The sequence below is a fragment of the Aptenodytes patagonicus genome, chromosome 4 (genome assembly GCF_965638725.1).
Source record: "Aptenodytes patagonicus chromosome 4, bAptPat1.pri.cur, whole genome shotgun sequence".
NCBI lineage: Eukaryota > Metazoa > Chordata > Aves > Sphenisciformes > Spheniscidae > Aptenodytes > Aptenodytes patagonicus.
In genome coordinates, this window is record NC_134952.1 from 83,147,024 (window position 1) to 83,169,089 (window position 22,066).

Here is a 22,066-nt window from a genome sequence, read left to right on the forward strand (position 1 = left end):
TGAACACAGGCCTCCTCCCTCTGAGGGCATCATCCCCCGTAAAAAAGTGCTTTTTCCACTTGGCTGGTGAAGCTTTTGGGGTTTGTTTTTTTTTTTTTTCCAGGCTGTCTTGCGCCTGGGCCCTTGCTGCCATACAGTGCTGTAGACATAAACACATGATCCATGTCGCAGGGTGGATGGGTTATGAATAAATGAAAAATAAAGGCTGGTGTATCGGTGGTGGGGTCACCCAGGAAAGCCCTTTGGTGCCGTCTCAGCACTGGCTCCCTCTGCCCCGTATCAGAGCTGCCCGCACAGCATCCTTCCTCCAGCAACCCCCCATCTCCTGGTACCCTTGAAGTCCCCAAATCCAGCGGGCAGCTGAATTTGGCTGCGTGTTTCTGGGCAGGCAGGCTGCGCTGGGGCTGGTGTCTGAGTTCAGTGGAGTGGCAGAGTGCCCTGCAGAGGCTTGGGGCGAGCTCTGGGCTTTACGGAGGGTTAGCTGAAATAACTCTCAGCTCTTTATTCTTCGCAAAGCGGTGTATTTAACACCCCTGCGGCGGCGCAGAGGGCCGACTCGCACCAGCCTTGCGTGGGCAGAGTCGGGGCATCTCTGCATCTCACTCACGGTCCCTGCCTCCGCCCCTGTAGCTTTTATCCGAGGCCGATGCCGGGTTTCACCCAGCAGTGCCTTGGAGCTTAACCGGGCGTATCCTGCAGCACCTGGCCTGGCAAGCCCTTCCCCAGCTGTTTTTGGCCCCAAGCTGGGAGCCTGGCTCAGCTTCGCTTACCCCTTCTATTTTAAGGAGGATGCTCCGAGTCGCGGGGGCGGCACGGCATCACGTATCCCAGCCTGCTGGTTTTGGCTCTGTTTCCAAACTGTGGGGAAGAATGTGATGTATTTATTTGTGATTTGCTGCTTGGAGCCGGCAGGTAACGGCCTCGCGCCTTCCTCCCTACCCGCCATCAAAAAATACAAGGAGTTTTGCAAGAAGCCCTTTTTCACCGCGGGGAAAATAAGGCTGAAGCTCGGGCACGGTGTAAATGTCTTGATAAGGGCTCCTGGGCGGCTGCGGGGGGAGACAGCGGGAGAGGCGCCCTGATGAGGCACCCTGCCCCAGGCCTGAGGCTCAGGCGATGGGCTGGGAGGCTTGAGCCGTGTCGGGAGGTGGGATGTCCATCCTTTCTTCTTTTACCTTACCTGGAGCAAAGGAAAAACACCGGGGATGGTTTCTGGTCCCAGGCTTTTGCGGGAAGCGAGGAATCTCTTCTGACCCCGAGATAGCCCCAAAAATACGCACAGCCTCTTCCTTGCGTTGTAGGCAAGAGATATTAATTCATTTTAAGCATCCAAGCGCAGAGTTGAGCCGGAAAGCGGACCCCACCTGCCAGCCTTGCGGACCCGCAGCTCGGCAGCGCTGGGGACGAGACGCCGCCTCCGATTTTCGCCGCTGATGCAGAGATGAAGTGTGAATTTGCATGTGAAATTAGCCCACGCTGATGAGGTCTGGTTTAATTTCTTGGCCAAGCCTTCCTCCTAGAAACTCACAGTGCCCTGCAGAAGGTGACACCCGATTTCTCTTCTCCTTTGTGAAAAAGGAATTTATTCCCCCAGGAATTATATTTTTTTTTTTAAGTGAAGATGATGGCTTTTCCTCTCCCTTTATTCCCTCACTTATTTTAGCAGCAGCGTTTGAGCAAAGTGAGTGATTTTTTTTAATAGTTTGGGGTGGTGGTTTTGTTTTTTTTTTTTTAATGCCTGCTCTCTGCTGTTGCTGGACAATATTGAGCTGTAGCTCAGGAGGGGTTTTAAAGCTGAGCAAAGTGGATGGACTCCCCGATGGGCGACTTCTTGCTGGCAGGGGCTCGGGAGAGCCTTTTCTGCGTGGTTTCGGGGAGGGCGAGTGCAGCACCGCGCCATCCAACTTCTTTCAAAAGAAAGGTGGGGGTTTTTTTACTTAGTTTGTGTTTTTTCTTAGCCAAGGTGGCCTAATTCGCTGCTTCTTGGCTGCCAAAAAGGTGAAAAGGGAGTTTTTCTCATCCCGAGCACCCTCGGAGCCTGTGCCGCCGCTGTGCTGCCTGCCTCGGCATCGCGTTCCCCTCCCTTCCCCTGCCTCCCTAAACACATCCCCTCTCCCCGGAGCCTAGTGGGAATAGCTGGCGGCTGGCAGGATGCTGACCAGGGAAGAGGGCGAGTGGGATACAGAGCAGTCCTACCATAAATCTCACCCCGTATACGCTCCCAGCCCCGACAGTTTCCCGGGCTGGCTGCAGTCTGAAGGTGCAGCGACCGTTCGCCGCTTTATTCTCAGTTTCTACCCGCTTTGAACTAAGAAAGGGCGAGGAAGAGCTCAGTATCCATAGCTTAGCAGGTAGGTTTGGCGCCAGCAAATCCTGCACTGAAGTCCCGCTGTTGAGCCGGGCTTCAGCCGCCCGATGAACGCCGGTGAACATAAAAAGGGAGGTGAAAGGATGGGCCGCCTCCCACCGCAGAGGCTAAAAAAGGCTAGGAAGGAAAAGGAAAACGCATAATGATCGCGTTTCCTTTTGGGAAAGGGAGCGGGAGGAGATGTCCTCGTTTCTCCTGACCTTTTCAGGTGGCTGTTATGGTGCCGGCCGCATTTATTACGCTCACTTGATTAAAATCAAGAGATGATGCATCTGTTGCGGGAAGCAATCATGCAAACACCCTGAGCTTTGATGTTCCCCGGGACGCTTCATTTAGCAGCCGGGGCAAACGGCAGAGCCTGTTTCCCAGCCTGCGCTGCCGACGCCGGTTAACCCGAAGCGAACCAACGCCTGCTTTTCAGATGAGATGGCAGCTCGAGCCTCTCCTGCCTCATCTGTTGGCATCCCATAGGGAACGGCGGTTGCAAATTGGTTGCCCTCCCTACACCAGCAAATGCCCTGCTGCTTCAGGGCTTCAGCTTTAGCACAGAGGTATCTCGGAGGATACCCTGATGAACCTCATGCCCTCCCCACGCAAGAAAACAGTCGGTAATTAAGAGCAGGGACGTAAAATGCTGCAAACTGGTGCATCTCTACCTGCGCAGGGGTGCTGCTGCCTTGCCCAAAACCCCTCCAGAAACTCAGTCGTGCCGCCGTCTTGCCGAGGGTCTGCGGGAAATGGCTGATCTACAACCCCTGGGGTGCTGGTGACCAGCTCCAGGGGCCTGCTAGGATGCCCCAAACCTTTTCAGCATCATTTAGTGCTGATTTATTTATCGAGGCCACATGGGCTGAGGGCTTTACTTTTCACAGCCAGGGGATTTAGCCAGAGGTAGAAGCAGCCAAGCCAGGGGATGTGGGCTGGAGTGAGCATCCCCTCCCCAAACCAGCCATGCCATCAGCTAGCCCCCGGCTTCACCCACTAGTAGCTGAGCACATAAACTGGGGATTAATAAAACACTTGGCTGTATTTTAGCGGCCAAGTTTTTCAAGGATTGAAAATAAAGCTGTGGAGCAAACACCCACGCGTGTGAAACGGGGCACCTCTTGGCCCAGGGGCGTGGGTGGTCAATGCACCTTCCCACGGACTCGTGGGCTGTGTTTGGGGGGAAAAAAAACACAGTTAAATGAAAAAAAAAAAAACCCAATGAGCTTCTGCGCAGAAGCACCTGCAGGAAAATAAAGGGAGCGGTGACAGAGCAGCACCGTAACTGCTTGTGGTCCCTGATGAGGCAAGGCGAAGGATTTCACAGCGGGGCAACGCAGGGAGGTGATTTCAGAGGAAGGAGCACGTGAAAGCACGGGAGACCCCTGCCCGCTGCTGGCTCTGGCTCAGCAGCCCCCGTGTCCCCCACCCAAGCCGTGGGGCAGCAGCGTTTCAAAGGATGCCACGGCGCTGGCTGAACCTCCATCCTCTCCCTTTACCTCCCCCCATCCCTTCCCCCTGGGGAATTCGGCTTCCCTTGCCTACAAACCAAGTGGCCGACGTGCCCCAGGACCCAGAGTTTCCTACGCAAAGGCCAAAATTCAGGTTTATTGTGGGTGCCGCACGCCCACCCTCCGGTCGCCTGTTGTCCTCTGGACCCACCAGAATCCTGCCCGCAGCAGTGGCTCAGCGCCCGGGCATCTCCTCGACAGCGGATGCTCTGCTGCAGAAGCGCTTATAAATTAAGGATTTTTATTTTTTTTTTTTTTTGCTTCGTCCCTGCTAGGAGTCGTCATAGAGAGGGTTGTTGTAGTTGCCCCAGGAGCCGTAGTCGTGGTCATCCAAAAGCCTGCCGTAGGAGGAGTGCCTGCCAGGAGAAAGCAAACCGCCCAGCGTTACCAGTTGCTTTAGTGGATTATTAGTCATTTTACCATGGGGCGAGAAAAAAATGCATGCAAGTCATCACTAGGTCAAGCTTTGGGACATTTTAGCAGGAAGCACCAGGACAGAAAATAAGCCCAGGCAGGATTTTGCCCCCGTTGAACCAGACTGGGACATGCCAGGGAATTAAAACGAGACCTTTGCTCATCTCAGTTGTTGGCAAAGCCTCATTACAGATGCTCGGTGCTGGGCCGTGCTGCTGTTTATTGTCTAAGTCACAGCAAGACCCGTGGCAGCAGCTTGCCCTAGGGATAATTACTGGTTATGACTACGCTGAACAGCGTCTCCGGCATTTGAGTGAGGCTGTTGTAAAATGAGGAAAAACAACTCTGCTTTTCAATATAGACGTGGTAGAAAATGCGGCCGTGCTGGGATTAGAGGCTGCACGTCGCCCCGCCAGGCTTGGGGACAGCATCTCCCCAGGGCTTTGCCCTTGAGCATCACCCTTGTGATGGCAAGAGGGGCTGCAGCCTCGGGGGGCAGGGGGGGGGGGAGGAGCACAGCTCGAGCACCCTGCCAGGCAGGCGCCCCAAAAACAGCCTTACCTGATCTTGAGGTACGCCGCCACCCCGAAAACCAGCAGCACCACCACGATGACCGTCAGAGTTATGGCCACGATGCTCCCTGCGGAGGGAGGGTCCATCAGAAAGGGCAGCAGTCAGGCCCCCCGCCCCGAATCCCAGCCCCATAGCACCCACCCCACACCCTGGCTGCTCCTGAAACACCCGAGCCAGCCGTCTCTGGTGGGGGGGGATATTCCCTCACTGCTTCCCAAACCTCCTGCGGAGGATGCTGGGCACCCCTGTATTTTTGCAACGACCCCCTTCCCATAAAGGCAGGGCAGGTGGATTTGGGATAAAACACAGCTGGGCTTCTCTTGAGAACTATGGACTTGCTCCTTGATGCTCCCCCCAGCACCAGGAAGCATTTAGTGCTGAGCCAAGGCTAGAAAACGCTCCGGATCCCTCCCTTTTCTGGCCTTATGAAGCGCTTTTAAGCTATCTGAGCTTGCAGAGGAGGACAGGTGAAAGCTAGCGTCAGCTTAGTGAGGTCTCCAGGAGGGAGAAGAAAAACCTACGTCTTCTTAACTGAGGCTGCACCCACCGTCCAGGCACTTGTTTCCTCTCATCCTTAAGTGTTTCAAGTCAAATTTGCACCTAGGGATTTTATTCACATCTCCGGGCACCTGAGGTTTGGTATCTACAACTCCTTGTCTCCACCGGTGGAGCAGATGACACAGGCTCCTCCAGGAAAGCTCAGCTTTTGCCGAATGGTGCTCTCAGAAAGTTGACCACCTCTTCCCTTCCCATACGGGGGGGCTCTGCCCCTCTTATCTAAGCACCTTGAGGTTGACGTTGTATCTATATATGCATACGGAGAGCGGTGGTGCTCACCTGCACTCAAAGCGTGCGGGACCTCTTCCATGGTGACTCCAGTGGAGAGGGTGGTTTTGCCGGTGGCCACGGCCTCGGCTGCAGTGGGGCTTGTCACAGTCACCGAGGGTGACGTCGGCTCCACAGCCAGGCTTGATGCCATGGCCAGCGTCCCCAGGGAAGGGACGCCCTTGGTCAGCGCCGGTGGCTGGGTGGTGCTGGGGCTCATGAGGACAGGCGCTGGGGACAAGACCGTCCCGGGGGATGAGTACAGGTCGCTGGTGGGGAGGGAGGAGGAGGAGGAGGAGGATGCAGGTATACCCGTGGGGCTGGGAGCTGCCCCCAAATCCATCGTGCCGCTTGCCAAGCTGGCAGTATTTGCTGTCCGAAGACCCGGGGCTGTCTCCAAGGTTGGTGGCACCGAGCTGGGGCTGGAGGCTACGGATGGGCTGTCTGTTATGGTGATGGTGGCCCCAGTGATGGAGCTCACGGTGACGGAGGCAGGAGCAGGGAACGGTGCCGCCGTGGGGGTGGCATTGTGGCCGTTCCCCTCCACCAGCCTGGAGGACGCCCCATCTCCGGCAGGTCCCGTGGTCGTGGGCAGCAAGGGCTGGCCAGGAGCTGGCCTGGGGACAACTGCATCCCTGGAGCCTGGCCCCGCTGGGGTCCCTTCCGAGGGGAAGGGAGGGCTGGCGGGGGTGAGGGGCAATGCTGTGGAGTCATCGCCCAGTCCTAGGAGTGAGAGAAAGAAGTATTAATAACGGGGAAATCCTTGGGGCAACCTGGGGTTTGGGTGAACACCAGAGGGTTTGGGAACGAAGCTGGAAATAAGTTTATTGTTTTTAAAATGCTGAGAGCCATCTAAAATAAAGAGATGGGAAATATCCCTGCGTAGCTAAAGGTGAGGTTTAAACCAGACCAGCTGCTCCAGCATGGGTCAGCACCATTTTTCCCCGAGGCTGGGATCCCCTCCATCCCCAACCGCCCCCCTTCATCTTCTCAACATCTCCTCCCAGCAGCCGGCAAATCAGCAGGGGAGCAAGCTCCTCCTCGGCAGCAACCACCACGCAGCTGGGAATGATAACACAAGACACCTCTTTCTCCTCTCCCCCCATTTCCTTGTGCATTCATTCGTCTCCATTTCTTAGCATGAAGATGAGTCATTTTTTCCTCTATCCCCACCAGCAGACTGCTGGGGCTTCCCCCCCCCCGCCCCCCTTTCTACTCTCCAGGGCTAAACTCAGCACCGGGCCAGCGCTAGCGGCTAGCTCTCTCGGCACGGCTGGGCCGAGGGAAGAGCGTGCCAACACTAAGTGACATCGGGAGGGATTGTTATTCCCATGCATTCGTTTATTTACACCCCCAAAGCATCCCAAGCCCAGCACTGGGAAGAGCAAGAACTTGCTCCGGCGCAAACAAGCCACAATGAACTAATTATTATATGAGTGCAGAGGACAAAAAAAAAAAAAACAGCAAAATGCTGACTTTGTGGGAATCCTGAAGCGAAACTCCCACCTCAGCTCCAGAGACAGGAGCTTGGTGCTTATCTGACTGAGAAACAACAGCAGTGAGAGCACCGACAACTATCATGGTAGCTCTTTGTGAGCAGGAGCTTGCAGATCATACACGGCTGGGCATTGCCGGTGGGCACATAAGGCTCTCCTCCCCAACACCATGCCACCCCCCAAGGAGACGTTGTCAACCACCACAGCCATATCTGCTGTCATCCCGTCCATCCCCCCCCCCCGAGTCAAACTGAAATGCCATGTCACCCATGCAGGTGACCCCCAAGGTAGCAAGAAAGGACCCAACCTGCACCAGAGATGTGTCTTACATGGAACAGAGCTGTTGCTGGCCCACCATGAGACTCTTATTGCACATAAAGCTGGGCCAAGGAACAGCAGCATGGGAAAGACCCAAATTTGGGAGCAGGGGCTGTGCAACGCAGGGTTCCTCCAGCAAAGCCCCTGACTGCTGAGCACCCAAGAGAGCCACGAGGCTCCCAGGGCACAGACAGCACCTCATGCTGAAGGAGAGATGGAAACACTTAACGCCTGAGTGTAGAAAGGGTAGGATGCAACACCAGTGAGCAGGGACTCACTAACCCATGTTTTTGGGTGTTTTCAGCCATGACTGCAAACAGAAGGCTGCAGGTGTCTAATACGGCTCCACTCAACCTGCACACCTTCACTGAAGGAGGACAGCCGAAGGGACATCCCAGCTAAGGGCCTCCAGCCCACTGCAGCAAGCGCTGGGTACGTAGCACACCTTTCACAAAGGCGTTTTCTGTCTAGAAACTGCAAACATATGCTTGGCCAGGGATTTAAAGCCAGCTCTGGGGCACAGCTTCTACTAGGCTGTAGAAGGCATTTAGGAGCACAAATCCCCGGCACACTTGACCCAAAATTTTTTTTCATGGCGCTGTGGATATCCCTGTGACAGACCCCCTTTCCCAAGCAGGAGCGTCTGGGAGGTGGGACTGAAGCCGTGGGTGCTCTTCTCCCAGGGACAGGCACTTGGAGATGCCTCTGAGCTTTCACCCTCCTCCGGCTCTCGGTCTGCTGAGGCACAAGGCTGACAGACCTTAGTATAAGGGAGAGGAGATAGATGACAAGCTAGAGTCTGGTTACCAAATAAACCACCTGGTTCAGCACCCGTGGTTTCCACACCCAGCCCAACCTCAGCAGCAGGGAAGCACCCAGCCATCCCACCTCCTCCTTTCCAGCTTTCCAAAGCATACGAGGCTCCTGCGAAGCTTCTGCTGTCAACAGGGCACTCTGATGTCTCCTCATCCCAAGACCTCTACATCTCAGGCTTCCTGGTTAATACCTGGGAGTTACTGGCATGTGAACTTGAGCTGCATTACTGTGATAATCCTGAGCTTAAAAGCCATTAGTTCAGATGAATGCACCGGTTTTCACAGCTTGGCTTCAAGATGAACAGCATCTCACCAGGACAAAGCCTGCCCACAGCGCTGGCTTCATCCAACAAACCTGACGGGTCCCCACTCATCCCATCTCATCCCCTCCTCCTGCAGAGGCTGGCGGCTCCCTTGCTCAGTTCAGGCACTGCAACACCATAAAACCAAACATCCTCCCAACCCAAACCATTCTATGATTCCCTGTGCCGCTCCATCCCCTTGCACAGCTTTCCACGCTGACGTGCCGCAGGCAGCAAATGCCGGGTCACCTACAGCACAGGCAGGTCCCATGCCAGTGTGGTGGGACCTGCAAAGCACCTGCAGCAACGTCTTTTAGGGACCAATACCATTTGGTACATCACTTTCAGTGGCCAGAAACAAGCTGCAAGAACCTGCCTCTCCAACATGTTGATATTGAGGTTCAAGTGGTTGATTTGTGCCCTTTTTGCTTTTACACTGGTACCACCCCCCCCCCCCCCTTGCCCTTTCTTGACCGGTTTGAAGCAGCCCCATATGGTCTTCTCAACAGGCTCACCTGGGGGGCAGGTGGCAGAGTACAAAGGAGGGAGGCTGCCAAAACTGCACCTCCTTTTTTCAAGGGAAAGAAAGGAGAAGGGCCATTTCTAGCAGGTACTGAACCTCCCACACCACAAGAGCTGAAGGTGCCATCAGCCACAACCCCGGGAGAGCACAGCCCACTGGTTTTTCATGGCCGAGGGTGGGACATGAAATCCCTGGCTGGATTGATGAGGGGCATTGAGCAACAGAGTCTTCCTCAAGGATTCAACACCATGCAGCCATCCTGGGCCTTAGGCAAGAGGAGGCACCGTCTTTGTCAGAGAACAGAGGGTCTGCTTTGGAGGTGCGTGGGTGGAAAGGCGTATCAGCCATACAAGTTAAAGGCATGAGTGAAGAAGCCAAGTACCCTGGCCCAGCGTGCCCTGCCCCAGCTCCACCAGCCTCCCCGCGCCCGCACTTCTGACCTCAGATAATTGGATTATTTCCCCACACGCACAAGCTACACCAACACCAAGTCAGCCTCCCCCCATCAGCAGTGATGCAAGGCATCATCACTGCAAGTGCTATTGCGACAGCAAACCCCTCAACCTCTGCAAAGCTGCCTGAAGGTGCCCAGCTGACACGACATTGCATTGCCTAGAGTATCTTGCAGCTCATGCATGCCCTGAGCAGAGCACTCATCCACTGTTTTAAGAGGTCTGCACTGAAGATGTCTAAGCCAGGGCAGAAATCAGGTGCCGTGTGGTAGCAGAAGGTGCTGGAAGTGCTGACAAACCCAGACCAAGCATCCCTTCGCCCTTGGTGTTCTTCAGATCAGGGTTCAACAGCCATCCGTATTTCTGTAAAATAACCCTTTCTCCATCACACCTTGGCACTTCAGGTGCGCGACTTCTCCAACAGGTAGCAGACAGCCTCTGCAGCCCACGGCACAACACATGGCTGTTACATCAAGCACAGCAGGACCTTCCCAAGGCCGATAGCACCTTGAAAGTTTATTACCTCTCTGTAAACATAGATGCTTCCAGTCTCTCTCAGACACAGGCAACTTGCCACCTCTCTGCAAAGCCACCCTTGCATCCCATGTTGCTTGTGCTTTGGGTCAGCAGAGCTCTCATGATCTGCTTGAACTTTGGAGGCAAACAGAGAGGGACCTCAAAAAGCTGGCAATACTGCTAGCCAGGATGAGTCAGGAAGTTTCCTATAATATCTAAGGGGTATAAATTCAGAGGGTGAGCCAAAACTGGATGAAGGAACAATCCTTGGCCACTGGCTGAACACTCCCAGCCAAGCAAGTCACAAGTCACAGGGACATTTCCCAGGAGAGCAAGCACAGCCGAAGGCAGCACGCTGCTCAGCTCAGCCCTGGTTTTCCTCATCTCCCCCTGCTCCTGTACGGTCATTGCCAGCCAAGCTTTGGTTTCCAGATCCATAGTGCTGCATTCATCCCTGCTAGCAAACCCTGCCTGTCCCAGCCCTCTGCTATCCTCTTTTCCCCTGAGCCATCACCTCCATCAGGTTGTCTGGGACCCAGCAACTGCCATGGGGTCCAGCTCTCGCCCGCAGCACATCACCCCCTCACGCACAGGCTGTACCCCCTTTGCACCACAGGATAAGGCCAGCCGGGATGCCAGAGGCAAGGCAGGCTGCTTCTGAACCAGGCTAGGATGAGGGGAACAAAAAGGACCTGGCTGAGGACCCCCTTGGCTGATAGCTCCACATGTCCTCATGCCACTGCACCCAGCTCATGGACAGCCTGCCCCGCAGGCGGGTGCTGCCTGTCCCCAGGGAGCCGGGCAGCCAGAAGAACACCCAGCTTGTCTGCAAGCCCAGTCCTCTACCAACACATCTGAAAAGGAAAACAAAAGCCAAGGTGGGGGTTTCCTTGTTTCTCCAACACCCCACGTGTAGGAGCTGCAGCTGCGAGCAGGAACCAGAGCAGCGCACTGGAATAAGAGACAAAAAACCCACTAGAAAACTTTTAGGACCACATGACTTCAAAGGCTAAAGAAAACCCTCAAACAGGGGTTGTCAGAGGAACTGAAGGATGTTAGCTACCAAAGGATGCCAAGCATAGTTTGGCCCTGAGGAATTTGCCCATTTAATTCACTTAAGGCAGTTGACCACCCCGCTGGAATCCAGCTCAGAGCAGAGACAGGCAGGGGACTGCCAGGACAAAGTAGCTGCCTAGTAGAACAGCAGTGTCACACTTTGCAGCCTCACAAGAGCTTTGAAAGGTCCTTTTTTTAGGTTGCCTTCCCTAGGAGTAGCAGAAATAGCCAAGAAAAGAAAAACCCAAATCCCTATAATTCAAACATCTTGCTCTTAGGGAATATTAACTCTAATCACCTGCCAACCCAAGGAATGAACCATCCACCTGATGGATTATCTCCCTCTCCCATTTGCATGCTGTTCTCCTGGCTTCTGCGAGCCACACAAAGGTGGAGGTGTCACCCTTGCAGAAGCTGAACGCTTCCTGCGCTCTGCTTGGGAAAACAGCTGCCTGACCTGGCAGCCTCTCCAGCGATGCATTTCTCAGGCACTCCAGAAGCAACTGCAGCAAGCTTTTAAATTGTTCTGTCAGCTGAAACACAGCATAAAAAACAAGTGAGCATCTCCAGCCCAAGTGAATGACATCAGATGGAGCGGCCATGCCACAGCAAACAAACATCCACTGATAAGGCAGAGATGGAGCTTTTAACAAGCTTCACTTCATGACTCACCACAACTGATGTAACTACCAGAAGGTCCGCATGACCTAACCCACACGCCTGCTCTCAGCCTGAATTGACTAAGGCAGCCATACCCCAGCTGCAGTAGGTGATGCTCCTCTGACAGCCAAAGCCCCAGGGATAATAAAAGTTTCTGTAATATTATTATTTTTCTCCCTCCCAGCAGCTTGTCCTGACTGTACTTACATGAAGAACCTAACCACCCTTTCTGAACAATAAACGTAGCAACAAAAGAAGAAGCCACCACAACAAGAAGGTCTGTTGGACATCCTCATCATACCATGCTCGTGCAGCAAGGTTGGGTACTGCTTCTCATACCAGCTCAGCAGCTGCTTCTGGGGCAGGCACTAACAAAAGCATATGACCAAGACCATACCTAAGGACCATACTATTTTTTAAAGTAAGAGTCCATAGTAGTCTCACTATATACCCACAAAACCTATCCAGGGCAGGCAAAAAGAGATGCTGATACAGCCCCATCCTCTGCTGAAGACTAGAGAAAAACATTAAGTTTGGGGTCAACAGAGGAAACAACTAGAAGCAGCAGAACATCAGCCTAAAACAAAAAAGAAGAGATTAGAAACAACCTACACACAGCAAAAGGCCAAGAGCCACCCAACACTATAGGTGTGTACTCCCACCACACAGTTGAGATAAGAAGTTGGGACCTGAGCCCGAGTTTAAATGGAGGTCCTGGCCCAATGGGCAGAGGGTGTGTGGGTGGGGGGTCCCAGGTGAGGTTCATCAGGGTGCTTAGGGGCTATTAGCACAGTTGGGGGCTCTGACATAAAAGCTGGTGGCTGGAGCTCTCTCCTTTCTGCATGGTATTGCTAAGAGTATAGGAAAAATGTTATGAATAATTAATTGTAAATAATAGCAGTGGTGAAGAAAAACACGTACACAGGAGTGAGTTCTTCTTTCAACTTTTTCAGAGAAGCACCTGGACTCTGAAAGCCAAGGTAAGTTGGTGTGGCTCACTCCGAGTGATGCATTTGATGGGTTGCAATCTTCTTTAACCTTCTGCAAGTCCTATATTATGCTGGTTGTCCCTAAGTAATGATGATAGAGTGTGCTGGTTTTAGCTGGGGTAAAGTTAACTTTCTTCACGGACACTAGTATGGGGCTGTGGTTTGGATTGGTGCTGGAAACAGCGTTGATAACACAGGGATGTTTTCGTTACTGCTGAGCAGTGCTGACACAGAGTCAAGGCCTTTTCTGCTCCTCACCCCACCCCACCAGCGAGCAGGCTGGGGGGGCACAAGAAGCTGGGAGGGGACACGGCCGGGACAGCTGACCCCAACTGACCCAAGGGATATCCCACACCATATGATGTCATGCTCAGCGTATAGACCTGGGGGAAGAAGGAGGAAGGGGGGGATGTTCGGAGTGATGGTGTTTGTTTTCCCAAGTCACCGTTATGTGTGACGGAGCCCTGCTTTCCTGGAGATGGCTGAACACCTGTCTGCTGGTAGGAAGTAGGGAATGAATTCCTTGCTTTGCTTGCGTGTGCGGCTTTTGCTTTACCTATTAAACTGCCTTTATCTCAACCCACGAGTTTTCTCACTTTTACCTTTCCCATTCTCTCCCCCATCCCACCAGGGGGGAGTGAGGGAGCGGCTGGGTGGGGCTTAGTTGCCAGCTGGGGTGAAACCAAGACAGTCCCTTCTGGTGCCCAATGTGGGGCTCGAAGGGTTCGAGATAACGACAGATTTGATTGGAATGTGCTCGATCAGATTTATAGCTGTTATTGTGGTTTAGCTACTAATCAGCAGGCTCCTGTGCTTGCCCTGGGCCTTGCTTGCCTCCCTGCATATTGCAGTCTAGGGCTCGTTAGCGGCTGCTTTTTGCTTTTGCTGCTTGCTGTGTGGGGGACTGCTGATCACCTTACTGTGCCGTGCCTGGGCACATTTTGGTAACAGCAACGGCGATGCGCCTGGGCTGGGGGATGGCCAGGGCATCGCTGCCGTTTCTGTGCCGCTGTACTGGACGGGCTGGAACTCCAGCGTGAGCTCCAGTCAAAGGCACTGTGACCTGTGGATGAGCCCACGCGGGAGCAGGACACCCCGAAGCGTCTGTGGCCGTGAATAAGTCCACACCACAGCAGGTACATCTCGAAGCGTCTGTGGCCGTGGTTATGTCTGTGCTGCGGCAGGTATACCTTCCTTTGAAGGGACTGTGGCCAAGGATAACTCCATGCTGCAGCAGGTACACCTCGAAGCATCTGTGGCTGTGCATGAGGTCATGCCGGAGCACCTCAAAGCATGTGGCCGTGGATAAGCCCACGACAGAGCAGGTACACCCCTGGAGGGACTGCAGCCATGGGTGTTGGAGCAGGTTTAGTTCTGAAGGGACTGTGGCTGTGGGTAAGGGCATGCTGGAGCAGGTATCTCTGAAGGCATTGTGGCCCATGGAGAAGGCCACGCTGGAACAGGTGCTCCTCAAAGCGACTGTGGCTGTGGATAAGTCTACGCTGCAGCAGGTATACCCCTGGAGAGACTGTGGCTCACAGATAAGGATCCACTTGGAGCAGGTACTCCCCGAAGGGACTGCAGTCTGTGGATAAGTCCAAGCCGGAGCAGGGGCAAGGGGAGGAGTTCACTGCAATGTTAAACCCGATGGTCTGGTGGTGGAGGTTGTAATGGAAATACCTTTAAATTACTGTAACCCATAATTTGAGTCGCATGTTCTAGGAATTACTATAGCAGGAACCACCTGAACCAGTGGAGGAAAAGCCTTACAAGAAGCAGTGCAAGTGCAGCAGCGACCCGGCCTGAGCTGGCTTTGGTGCCCAGCAACTCCACGCAACGCACCACCTCTCCTGTCCTGAGCGACCACCGTAAGAGATGGAGCCCAAAGTCATGGACTGAATGAACTCAATGGACATTTTGTGGACATTTCTGGACACTTTACAAGAGCGGTCCATAGACTAAGGGAATGACATCTGTGTATTACATCAAAGGATGGGCAGGAGGGTGGTGGTTAATGAGGATGTATTGGATAGTGCGGAACCTGAGCATGATGTAAATGGTATGGAATAAGGGGTGGAGAATGTGCTGGGTTTGGCTGGGATAGAGTTAATTTTCTTCCCAGTAGCTGGTACGGGGTCGTGTTTTGGATTGGTGCTGGAAACAGCGTTGATAACACAGGGATGTTTTTGTTACTGCTGAGCAGTGCTGACACACAGTCAAGGCCTTTTCTGCTCCTCACCCCACCCCACCAGCGAGCAGGTGGGGGGGCACAAGAAGCTGGGAGGGGACACGGCCGGGACAGCTGACCCCAACTGACCCAAGGGATATCCCACACCATATGGCGCCACGCTCAGCACATCAAGCTGGGGGAAGAAGAAGGAAGGGGGAGACATTCAGAGTGATGGCGTTTGTCTTCCCAAGTCACGGTTACGCGTGACAGAGCCCTGCTTTCCTGGAGATGGCTGAACACCTGCCTGCTGGTGGGAAGGAGGGAATGAATTCCTTGCTTTGCTTGCACGCACAGCTTTTGCTTTGCCTATTAAACTGCCTTTATCTCAACCCACGAGTTTTCTCACTTTTACCCTTCTGTTTCTTTCCCCCGGGTGGGAGTGAGCGAGCGGCGGTGTGGGGCTTAGTTGCTGGCTGGGGCTAAACCACGACATAAAGCAACCCTGACTCCTCTGGTCCTGCAGCATGTGTTGGTTTATTACCAGGCTAAGTGTTGCAGAGCAGTAAAACAATTTATGTTTAAGTATAGGGTGAGGACTTCCTGTTCATGACCTCGTTGGCTTGGCTTTGGTTTCTGTGGCTGGGGATTCCCATACCTTGCGCTGTTTTTCTGCAGTTCCCCTCCCCCTTGCTCATGCGCAGCTGTAACTTTTACTGTGCTATTGTTTCTTACCTATAAAACTGGTAGCATCTAGCTGTGGATGGCAAAAGGTCTCCTTGTGGTGGCTAAAACTAAATAAAACTGTTTTTTGCTTTGGGTTCAACTTGTTTTTCAAGCTGTTCAGCACTGGGCTGCCTCACCTTCTCAGTCACCATGTAATTTGGGCTTTGGTGGTGTTCATTTCTCTCCTCTCTGGTTGGAGGGCCCCATCTACAGTAAACAAGGGTCTGACTAAGCTCTGTACTGATAAGGGAGAAGGAAGAGGGAGGATGCGGTGGTTGTCTTGGGCTTTGAACTTGTGTCTCTGCCCTTCTAGGGCACTGTTGCAGAGCTCTGCCTTGTTATCCCCAAGAAATAAGGATGATGGGGTGGTCTGGGAGCAGCTGTGCAGGGTCTAAGCTCTGTCTCAGACCCAACAAGCCTTCCGTGCCATCCCAGAGGCATCACCCAGCTGGGTTGCTACTGGGAAATGGTAACTCTTGGGGACGTCTCTGGCTGCAGTTGAGCTTCAATGCACAAACCAGGGCCAACACGGTGTCTCTCCTGGTCTAGCAAAGCTCCAGCACCGCACGTGTGCGCTGGTGACCTATAATGCTAGCAGCAGCGGGAGCACCCCTGGGTGATGTGCTGCTGCTTTGCTGCCTGCTTGGCTCCTGCTGTGCCGCCTTTCTTTTCAACGCCAGGTTGTGTTGGTGATGGTATAAAGCCAGTTGTGAGAGGAGGAAGAAACTAAGTGAGAAAACCAGGGGCCAGAAACGTCAATGGGTAGAAAGCAAAGCTATCCAATAACTGCGTAAAGAAGCCAAGGCCATCAGATCAAATAAATCTGCAGTTGCTCTGATTTACTGGCAAGCCGAGCTGGCTTCCTGCATGATTAGGTTTCTTCTGCTGCACGGTCGTTAAGTGGTTTAGGTCTAATTGCTCCGAAGCCTGAAGCTTTCTGTAGTTAAGAGAAACAGCTACGCAATGGAAATCTATGGGCCGTCTCCACGTGTCCCTCACCACCCAGAGCCCCCAACCCTGGCGGCACCCTGTCCCAAGCACGCAGCTGGCCAGGGCACCCTGGGGATGTCCCTTGGCAGCCTTCCTTGAGGATGCAGCCCCCCAGGGGTTGCTGCTGAGCAAACCCATCAGTATCCACCTCCCTGGACGTAGGGGTTGTACCAGCATCTCTTGTAGGTGCATGGCCTGCCTTTTGCAAAAGGCAAGAGCAAAATCCAGGTGGCCAAACGCGTAAAGTTAGGGGCTTTGGGCAAGCTGGCAAGGAGGGGCTCCAAGTGGGGTATTCACGGGCTGGTGGGTTGTGGCCTGGCTCGGGAGAAGCAGCTGCTCTTCGCCAGGCTGTTGCATGGGAGGAAGGAGCTAACGTGGGGGCCTGGCTTGCTCTTGCACACTTTTCAGACCCTGAGGAAAGCTGTTGTAGGCAGATTGCTCTTGAGGAACCAGGCGGACAGCTTCACCGTCCTGCAGTCTCTGCTCTTCCCGACTAAAAACGATAATGCCAACTTTTAAAATAAAGATGGTTGCCTGCATGCTGCATGGCCCCTATGACCGGCTCCTTCCTTGCCTGGGGTGGGCGTCCAAGTCCTCCTCAGGCACCCATCTGCCCTAATGTCTGAACCCAGCAGCCAGGGCTGTTGGTTGCACAACAAACCCATCCTTTACAGCAGCTGCAGATTTGGGTGGCCACACCATTCTCCATGCAAAGAAAACATGATGTTCTCCCCCCCTCGGCCCCAAGCTAAGTGTTGCTTAATTATTCAGCTCGTGAAGCGCTTGATCTTGAAGTTGTAATGAAATTATAGCAGAGAAGAAGCTGAAGAGGAGTCTTTAGAGTTTTTTCTTCTTTTGAGTGTGACAAAGCAACCCGTGGCTACCGGTCAACCCGTGCAGCCGGAGGTGTCTGATGACCAGGGGTGGAAAGCCTCCGCGTTCCTGGAGAAGCCCTGGCTGGCAGGGCCCTGTGTCCCCCTTGGGGGGTGTTGGCAGGCTGTCACCTCGCACGGTGGCTTTAGCTAATTGCTGGGCCTAATGAGGCTGCTGGGCAGCGTGGGAACTTTTCCTCTTGGTGTGAGCTTTGCCCTCATTAAGAGCAGTTAGTTTACAACTCCAGCTCTTTCTAAAATGATTTTTGCTTGCTTCAAATAAAAAATAGCTTTGATATTGCACGTTATATTTTTCAAACGTGCAAATGCGTGTTACGCTGTGCTTATTTCTCTGGGATGTTCCACCACGGGAGGAGAAGCCATTTGTCAGCTCTTTGGGCTGGGAGGCTGGCAGAGGGACCTGCCTGCCCGCGCCGCGGGGCTGGGGCCCCCCTCACAATACGTTTTCCCAGGCGGGTGTCTTGGATATGGCTCTCGAGCTGGCCAGGCATGTTGCAAACAGCAGCTCTGCCCAAGTGACAACGCACCAGCTAAATAATTTTCCTAGCTAGCTGCTAATTACTGCTTCTAGGTGCAGCCTTCAACATGCATCAGCCCCGTCCCAGCCTTCCCCAGGAGGGGAAGCAATTGGGTTCAGCAGAGGAATTTTTGAGCATCCTCTGGTATTAGAGGCCGAAGCTGTTGCTTGCGCGTTTGGGCTGGGAGAGGGGATAATTAACTACCCATCTCCCCTGTCCTTCAGCTCACGTATGGGGGAGCGGGGCCAGGAGCACTCAAAGCTTCGTCTTCTCCACGGCAGCTCAAAGCAGCCTGTGGTGCCAGGCTCTGAGACCCCCAAAAAGCAGCTTTCCCTCCCCGGAGGCTCCTTGCAGAAGCACCCAAAGCTTTTAAAGCCGAAAGCTGCCTCTTGCAGGTACTTTAAAACGTCTCAGCTGCCGGCTGGGGAGCAGGGCGAATTGCTAAAGGGGAAAGTGGGCTCGGGGCCACGGTAACCGGGTGTTCGGACGGGGGCAGGCATCATGTCAGGAAAGCAAAGCGGGTTTGAATTTACATCCAGAGTAAGAAGTAATAATAGGATAAAAACCTCCTTGTGAGAGATGCTATTATTTCATTAGATGGCCAGGCGAAGCCCAGCCTTATTTTTCTCCTGCCCAGTGATGTCCTCTCTATCACTAAGTCCTGAAGAATGAGCTTGAGGCATATTTAAATCATGCTTTTTGTTTTCTCATGAGTGATAAATATATATTTTTTTAAGTATTATTTCTATGGAGAAAAAAAAGTCATAGAAAGCATCCGAAAGATTCGGGGCTTTCAGGGTGTTTGGGAGCAGCCCGGGGGCCACGGAACTGTACTCCAGGGAAATCTTTCCCGGCTCTTCTGCCAAGCCCCACCGGCGTTGGTGCTTTAGAGAGGGATGGTCGTGGGAACAGCTTTGGGTTTGGCCCGGGTGCTGGGAAAAACCCGCCTCCCAACCCCAAAGTGGCCGAGGGCTGAGTCCTAGCAGAGGCTGGCCGCTTTCGAGCAGCTCGCCAAGGCGGCAGCCGACTCAGGGCCAGGCAGAAGCCCGTGAAGGAGGCAAGCGGCATCCCCAGCATCCCTGCGGAGCAAAATGTAGGTTCATCCCCATCCCTCCCAGATGCGCTTGCTTGGAAAGTACAGAAACAAGAGCTTGTTGGCAAACTCCCCCTTGACAAGGAGAAGGATTTGGCCAGCTCTCCCTCCTCTCGCACTAGTGGGGTCGCTTAACAGGGGAAGATCTCCCACAAGCTGATGGGGTCCAGGATGACGGTTTGCTGCTCCTGCAGACCTGGCCTCCCCAGCTGCTGTTTTGGGGACATGGCTGCTTGGCTGCAGACTTTCGCAGGGAGCTCAAAACCTCGCCCAGCCTCGTCCCCTCGCGCTGCTCTACTGCACGCCGACAGCAATTTAATAATAACAGCTTTGCCCGATGTATTTTTCCTTGTGCGCGTCCCCGTCGCTCGGTTATGCAAGTGTGTTTTTCATGTTTCTGAGCAAGCAGCTCTTCGTGTTGTTTATTAAAAACCCAGCCTGGATGGAGGGATAACCTGCGCGTGCTGTCATTTGAAAGTGCTCGCTGTCGCACCAGCCAGGGACTGACCCATCTCCTCTGGCTGTCTTAGTGGGGGAAAGATGTCAAATGGGGTGTTTCTATGAAATGGGGATGTTGATATTGCTGGGGGGCAGGAGGAGGGAGATGCCTTTTGCCGGTCGGGGAAAGCGCCAGGTGCTGGGTGTGCAGGAACCTCTGCTCAAGGCCGGGGAGGGCGATAAAAGCTCCTTCAAAGCAAGGACCGTGCTGGGAAGGGGGACGCGAGGCTGGGGGGCGAGCTCCAGCCCCGGCAGGGGAGCTGCCCGCAAGGAGATGCTGGTGGTCCCCTGAAGTTGTCCTCCTGCGCCCCGGCTTCAGGCCAGCCAGGGACCCAGCTGGGGACCACTCTGCGGGGCAGGGGTCGAGGAAAAGAGGGGCGAAACGCCTCTCGCCCGGCCCCACTGGTGTCGGGGCGGCCGTGGGCATGGGGGGGCGTGAGTGGGACCAGTTGCGGGGGGGGGGGGGGGGTTGTTCTGCGGAGCCCTTCTCCGGGCATCCTGCCTCTGCCGGGAGGGAGCCGGGCTGTCCCCGGCAAGGGGGGGGCTGCCTTTCCCCCCCCCGTCTCCATCGCATCGCTCCCAGTCCGGCAGCGGGGGTCCCCGGTACCACCACCACCACCACCCCCCTCCGGTAACCCCCCCCCCCCCCCCCCCGCCCCAGCCCGGTGCGGCGGCGAGCCCTTACCTGCCGGGAGGAGGAGGAGGGCGAGGAGGAGGCGGCAGCAGCAGCCCATGGTGCCGGCGGCGCTGGCAGCCGCGGCGGGAGGGACGAACCGCCCGGCACCGCTGCCCGCCCGCCCGCCCGCCGCCGCCGCCGCCGCCCCGGTCCGGCCCCCGCCGCCGCCGCCGCCCCCCTCCAGCGCCGGACACACAGCGGCACCTGCCGGCACCGGGGACGGCGGCGGGGCTCCGGGATGGGGCACGGGGTGTAGGATGCAGAGCACCAGGCGCTGGGTACAGGGCATCAGCAGTGGGTATCGGGGAATGGCCGTAGGGCACCGGGCACCGGGGCAGTCCATACCGGGCACGGGCGCTGGCATCGGGTGGTGGCACCAGGCACCCTGCCCCGGGATGAGGCACTGGGCACCCAGCAGTGGTACTGGGTGCTGAGCACCGCGCCAGGACCCAGCCCCGAGCGCGGCACATGGTCAGCGGGCATCACGCGCCGGGCACCGGGCATGGGGTGCTCTTGCCCCAGCCGGTGGCATCGGGTGGGTGCTCGGGGTGCCCGGTGGCACTGCCCCTTGCCCCTCTCCTTCCTCAGGGCCACGCCGGCTCCTGCCTGAATATAACTTATGCCTGAATATAACTTATGCTTTTAAAGAAATAAATGCTGTGTGCTCCTTGCCAGGGCATCCCTCTTCCTTCGGGGGGACACGGGGCAGAGGCCCTCTCCTGCCATGGCTGGATGGGGTTGCCCCTGCCTGCCCCCCCCCCCCCCCCCCGCCACATCTGGGGGGTTCGGGTCCCGTGGCGGGGACACCCCGGGTACATTCATCAAGAGGAGCTAGGCCAGAGCAAGGCAGCCAGGGCCCTGCCTTTCCACGGCGTGAACAGCTCCCAAAATGCAGCTCCCAGTGCCCAAAGGACCCAGCCAGGAGGCACCTGCAGCGCCAGCAGGAGGCACGAGTGCCTTTTTTTTTTTACCTCTTTCCTTCTGGAAAGCGCTTTGCTGCAGATGAAATATTTTCAGGCTGAACTCATCCTCCCCGGGCTTTCGCATGTTCACTACAGAAAAGGATGTCATCGAACCCGGACCGCGGCCGAGCTATCTTTAACTGGGGTTACGCAGCCATCTATTCTGTTGCATTGTGTGGCGTTTTCTCGGGACGGATCCTGGCCCCGGGCCTAAAACAGCAGGACACAAAATCCGAGTCAGCTGGCGTTTCTGGAGCGGCCGGGACACTGGATGCCTTGCTGTACATCGGGCGGCATCGGCATCTCAGCTCTCTTTGAAACCTTTCCTCTGCTTGGGAGGAGGAAAAATAATGCTGTTACCGCTGCAGGAACTTGGCGCCGTGGGAACTGCGTGATAATTTCCCTGCCGCTGGTCTCCCATCCCTTTTTTGACTTTCTTTTGCAGAAGGTGCTGCATGTTTCCATGGGTAGGAGGAGGTTTCCAAGGAGAGGGCAGGGCTGGGCACAGCCGCCGCTCGCCACCGTGGCGTTGGGTGCAAACCCAGCGCCTGAGCTGGGTGCCAGGGTGCCAAGGGCTGGGCTGTGGGAGGCCTTGAAGGCCCCTGCCAGGCACGGTCCTCGGGCTCCAGCTGCCATCTGCTGGCCACCTCTGCCTGGCCACCTCTACCTGGTCACCTCTGCCTGATCTCATTGGCATGGTCACCTCTGTGTGGCCACCTCAGTAGGGCCACACCTGCCTG

At 55.1% G+C, this 22,066-nt stretch overlaps 1 protein-coding gene across 1 annotated transcript; it reads right to left on the reverse strand.

The window, feature by feature from the left end:
* Positions 1-3,932: 3,932 nt before the first annotated feature.
* On the reverse strand, positions 3,933-20,459 carry PARM1 (prostate androgen-regulated mucin-like protein 1). Its single transcript, XM_076337681.1, has 4 exons — positions 20,374-20,459; positions 5,689-6,399; positions 4,840-4,918; positions 3,933-4,220 (listed from the first exon to the last, which is right to left on the reverse strand). The coding sequence occupies exons 1-4, from the start codon at positions 20,420-20,422 to the stop codon at positions 4,136-4,138; spliced, it is 924 nt and encodes a 307-aa protein (XP_076193796.1). The 5' UTR covers positions 20,423-20,459; the 3' UTR covers positions 3,933-4,135.
* Positions 20,460-22,066: the final 1,607 nt, after the last annotated feature.

Excerpts from the sequence above, each read along its gene's own strand:
- PARM1 (XM_076337681.1), bottom strand. The coding sequence starts at position 20,422 with ATGGGCTGCTGCTGCCGCCTCCTCCTCGCCCTCCTCCTCCTCCCGGCA. Across the intron at positions 6,400-20,373 it reads CCTCCTCCTCCTCCCGGCAG|GACTGGGCGATGACTCCACA; the intron begins GTAAGGGCTCGC and ends TCTCACTCCTAG. Across the intron at positions 4,221-4,839 it reads GCGGCGTACCTCAAGATCAG|GCACTCCTCCTACGGCAGGC; the intron begins GTAAGGCTGTTT and ends TTCTCCTGGCAG.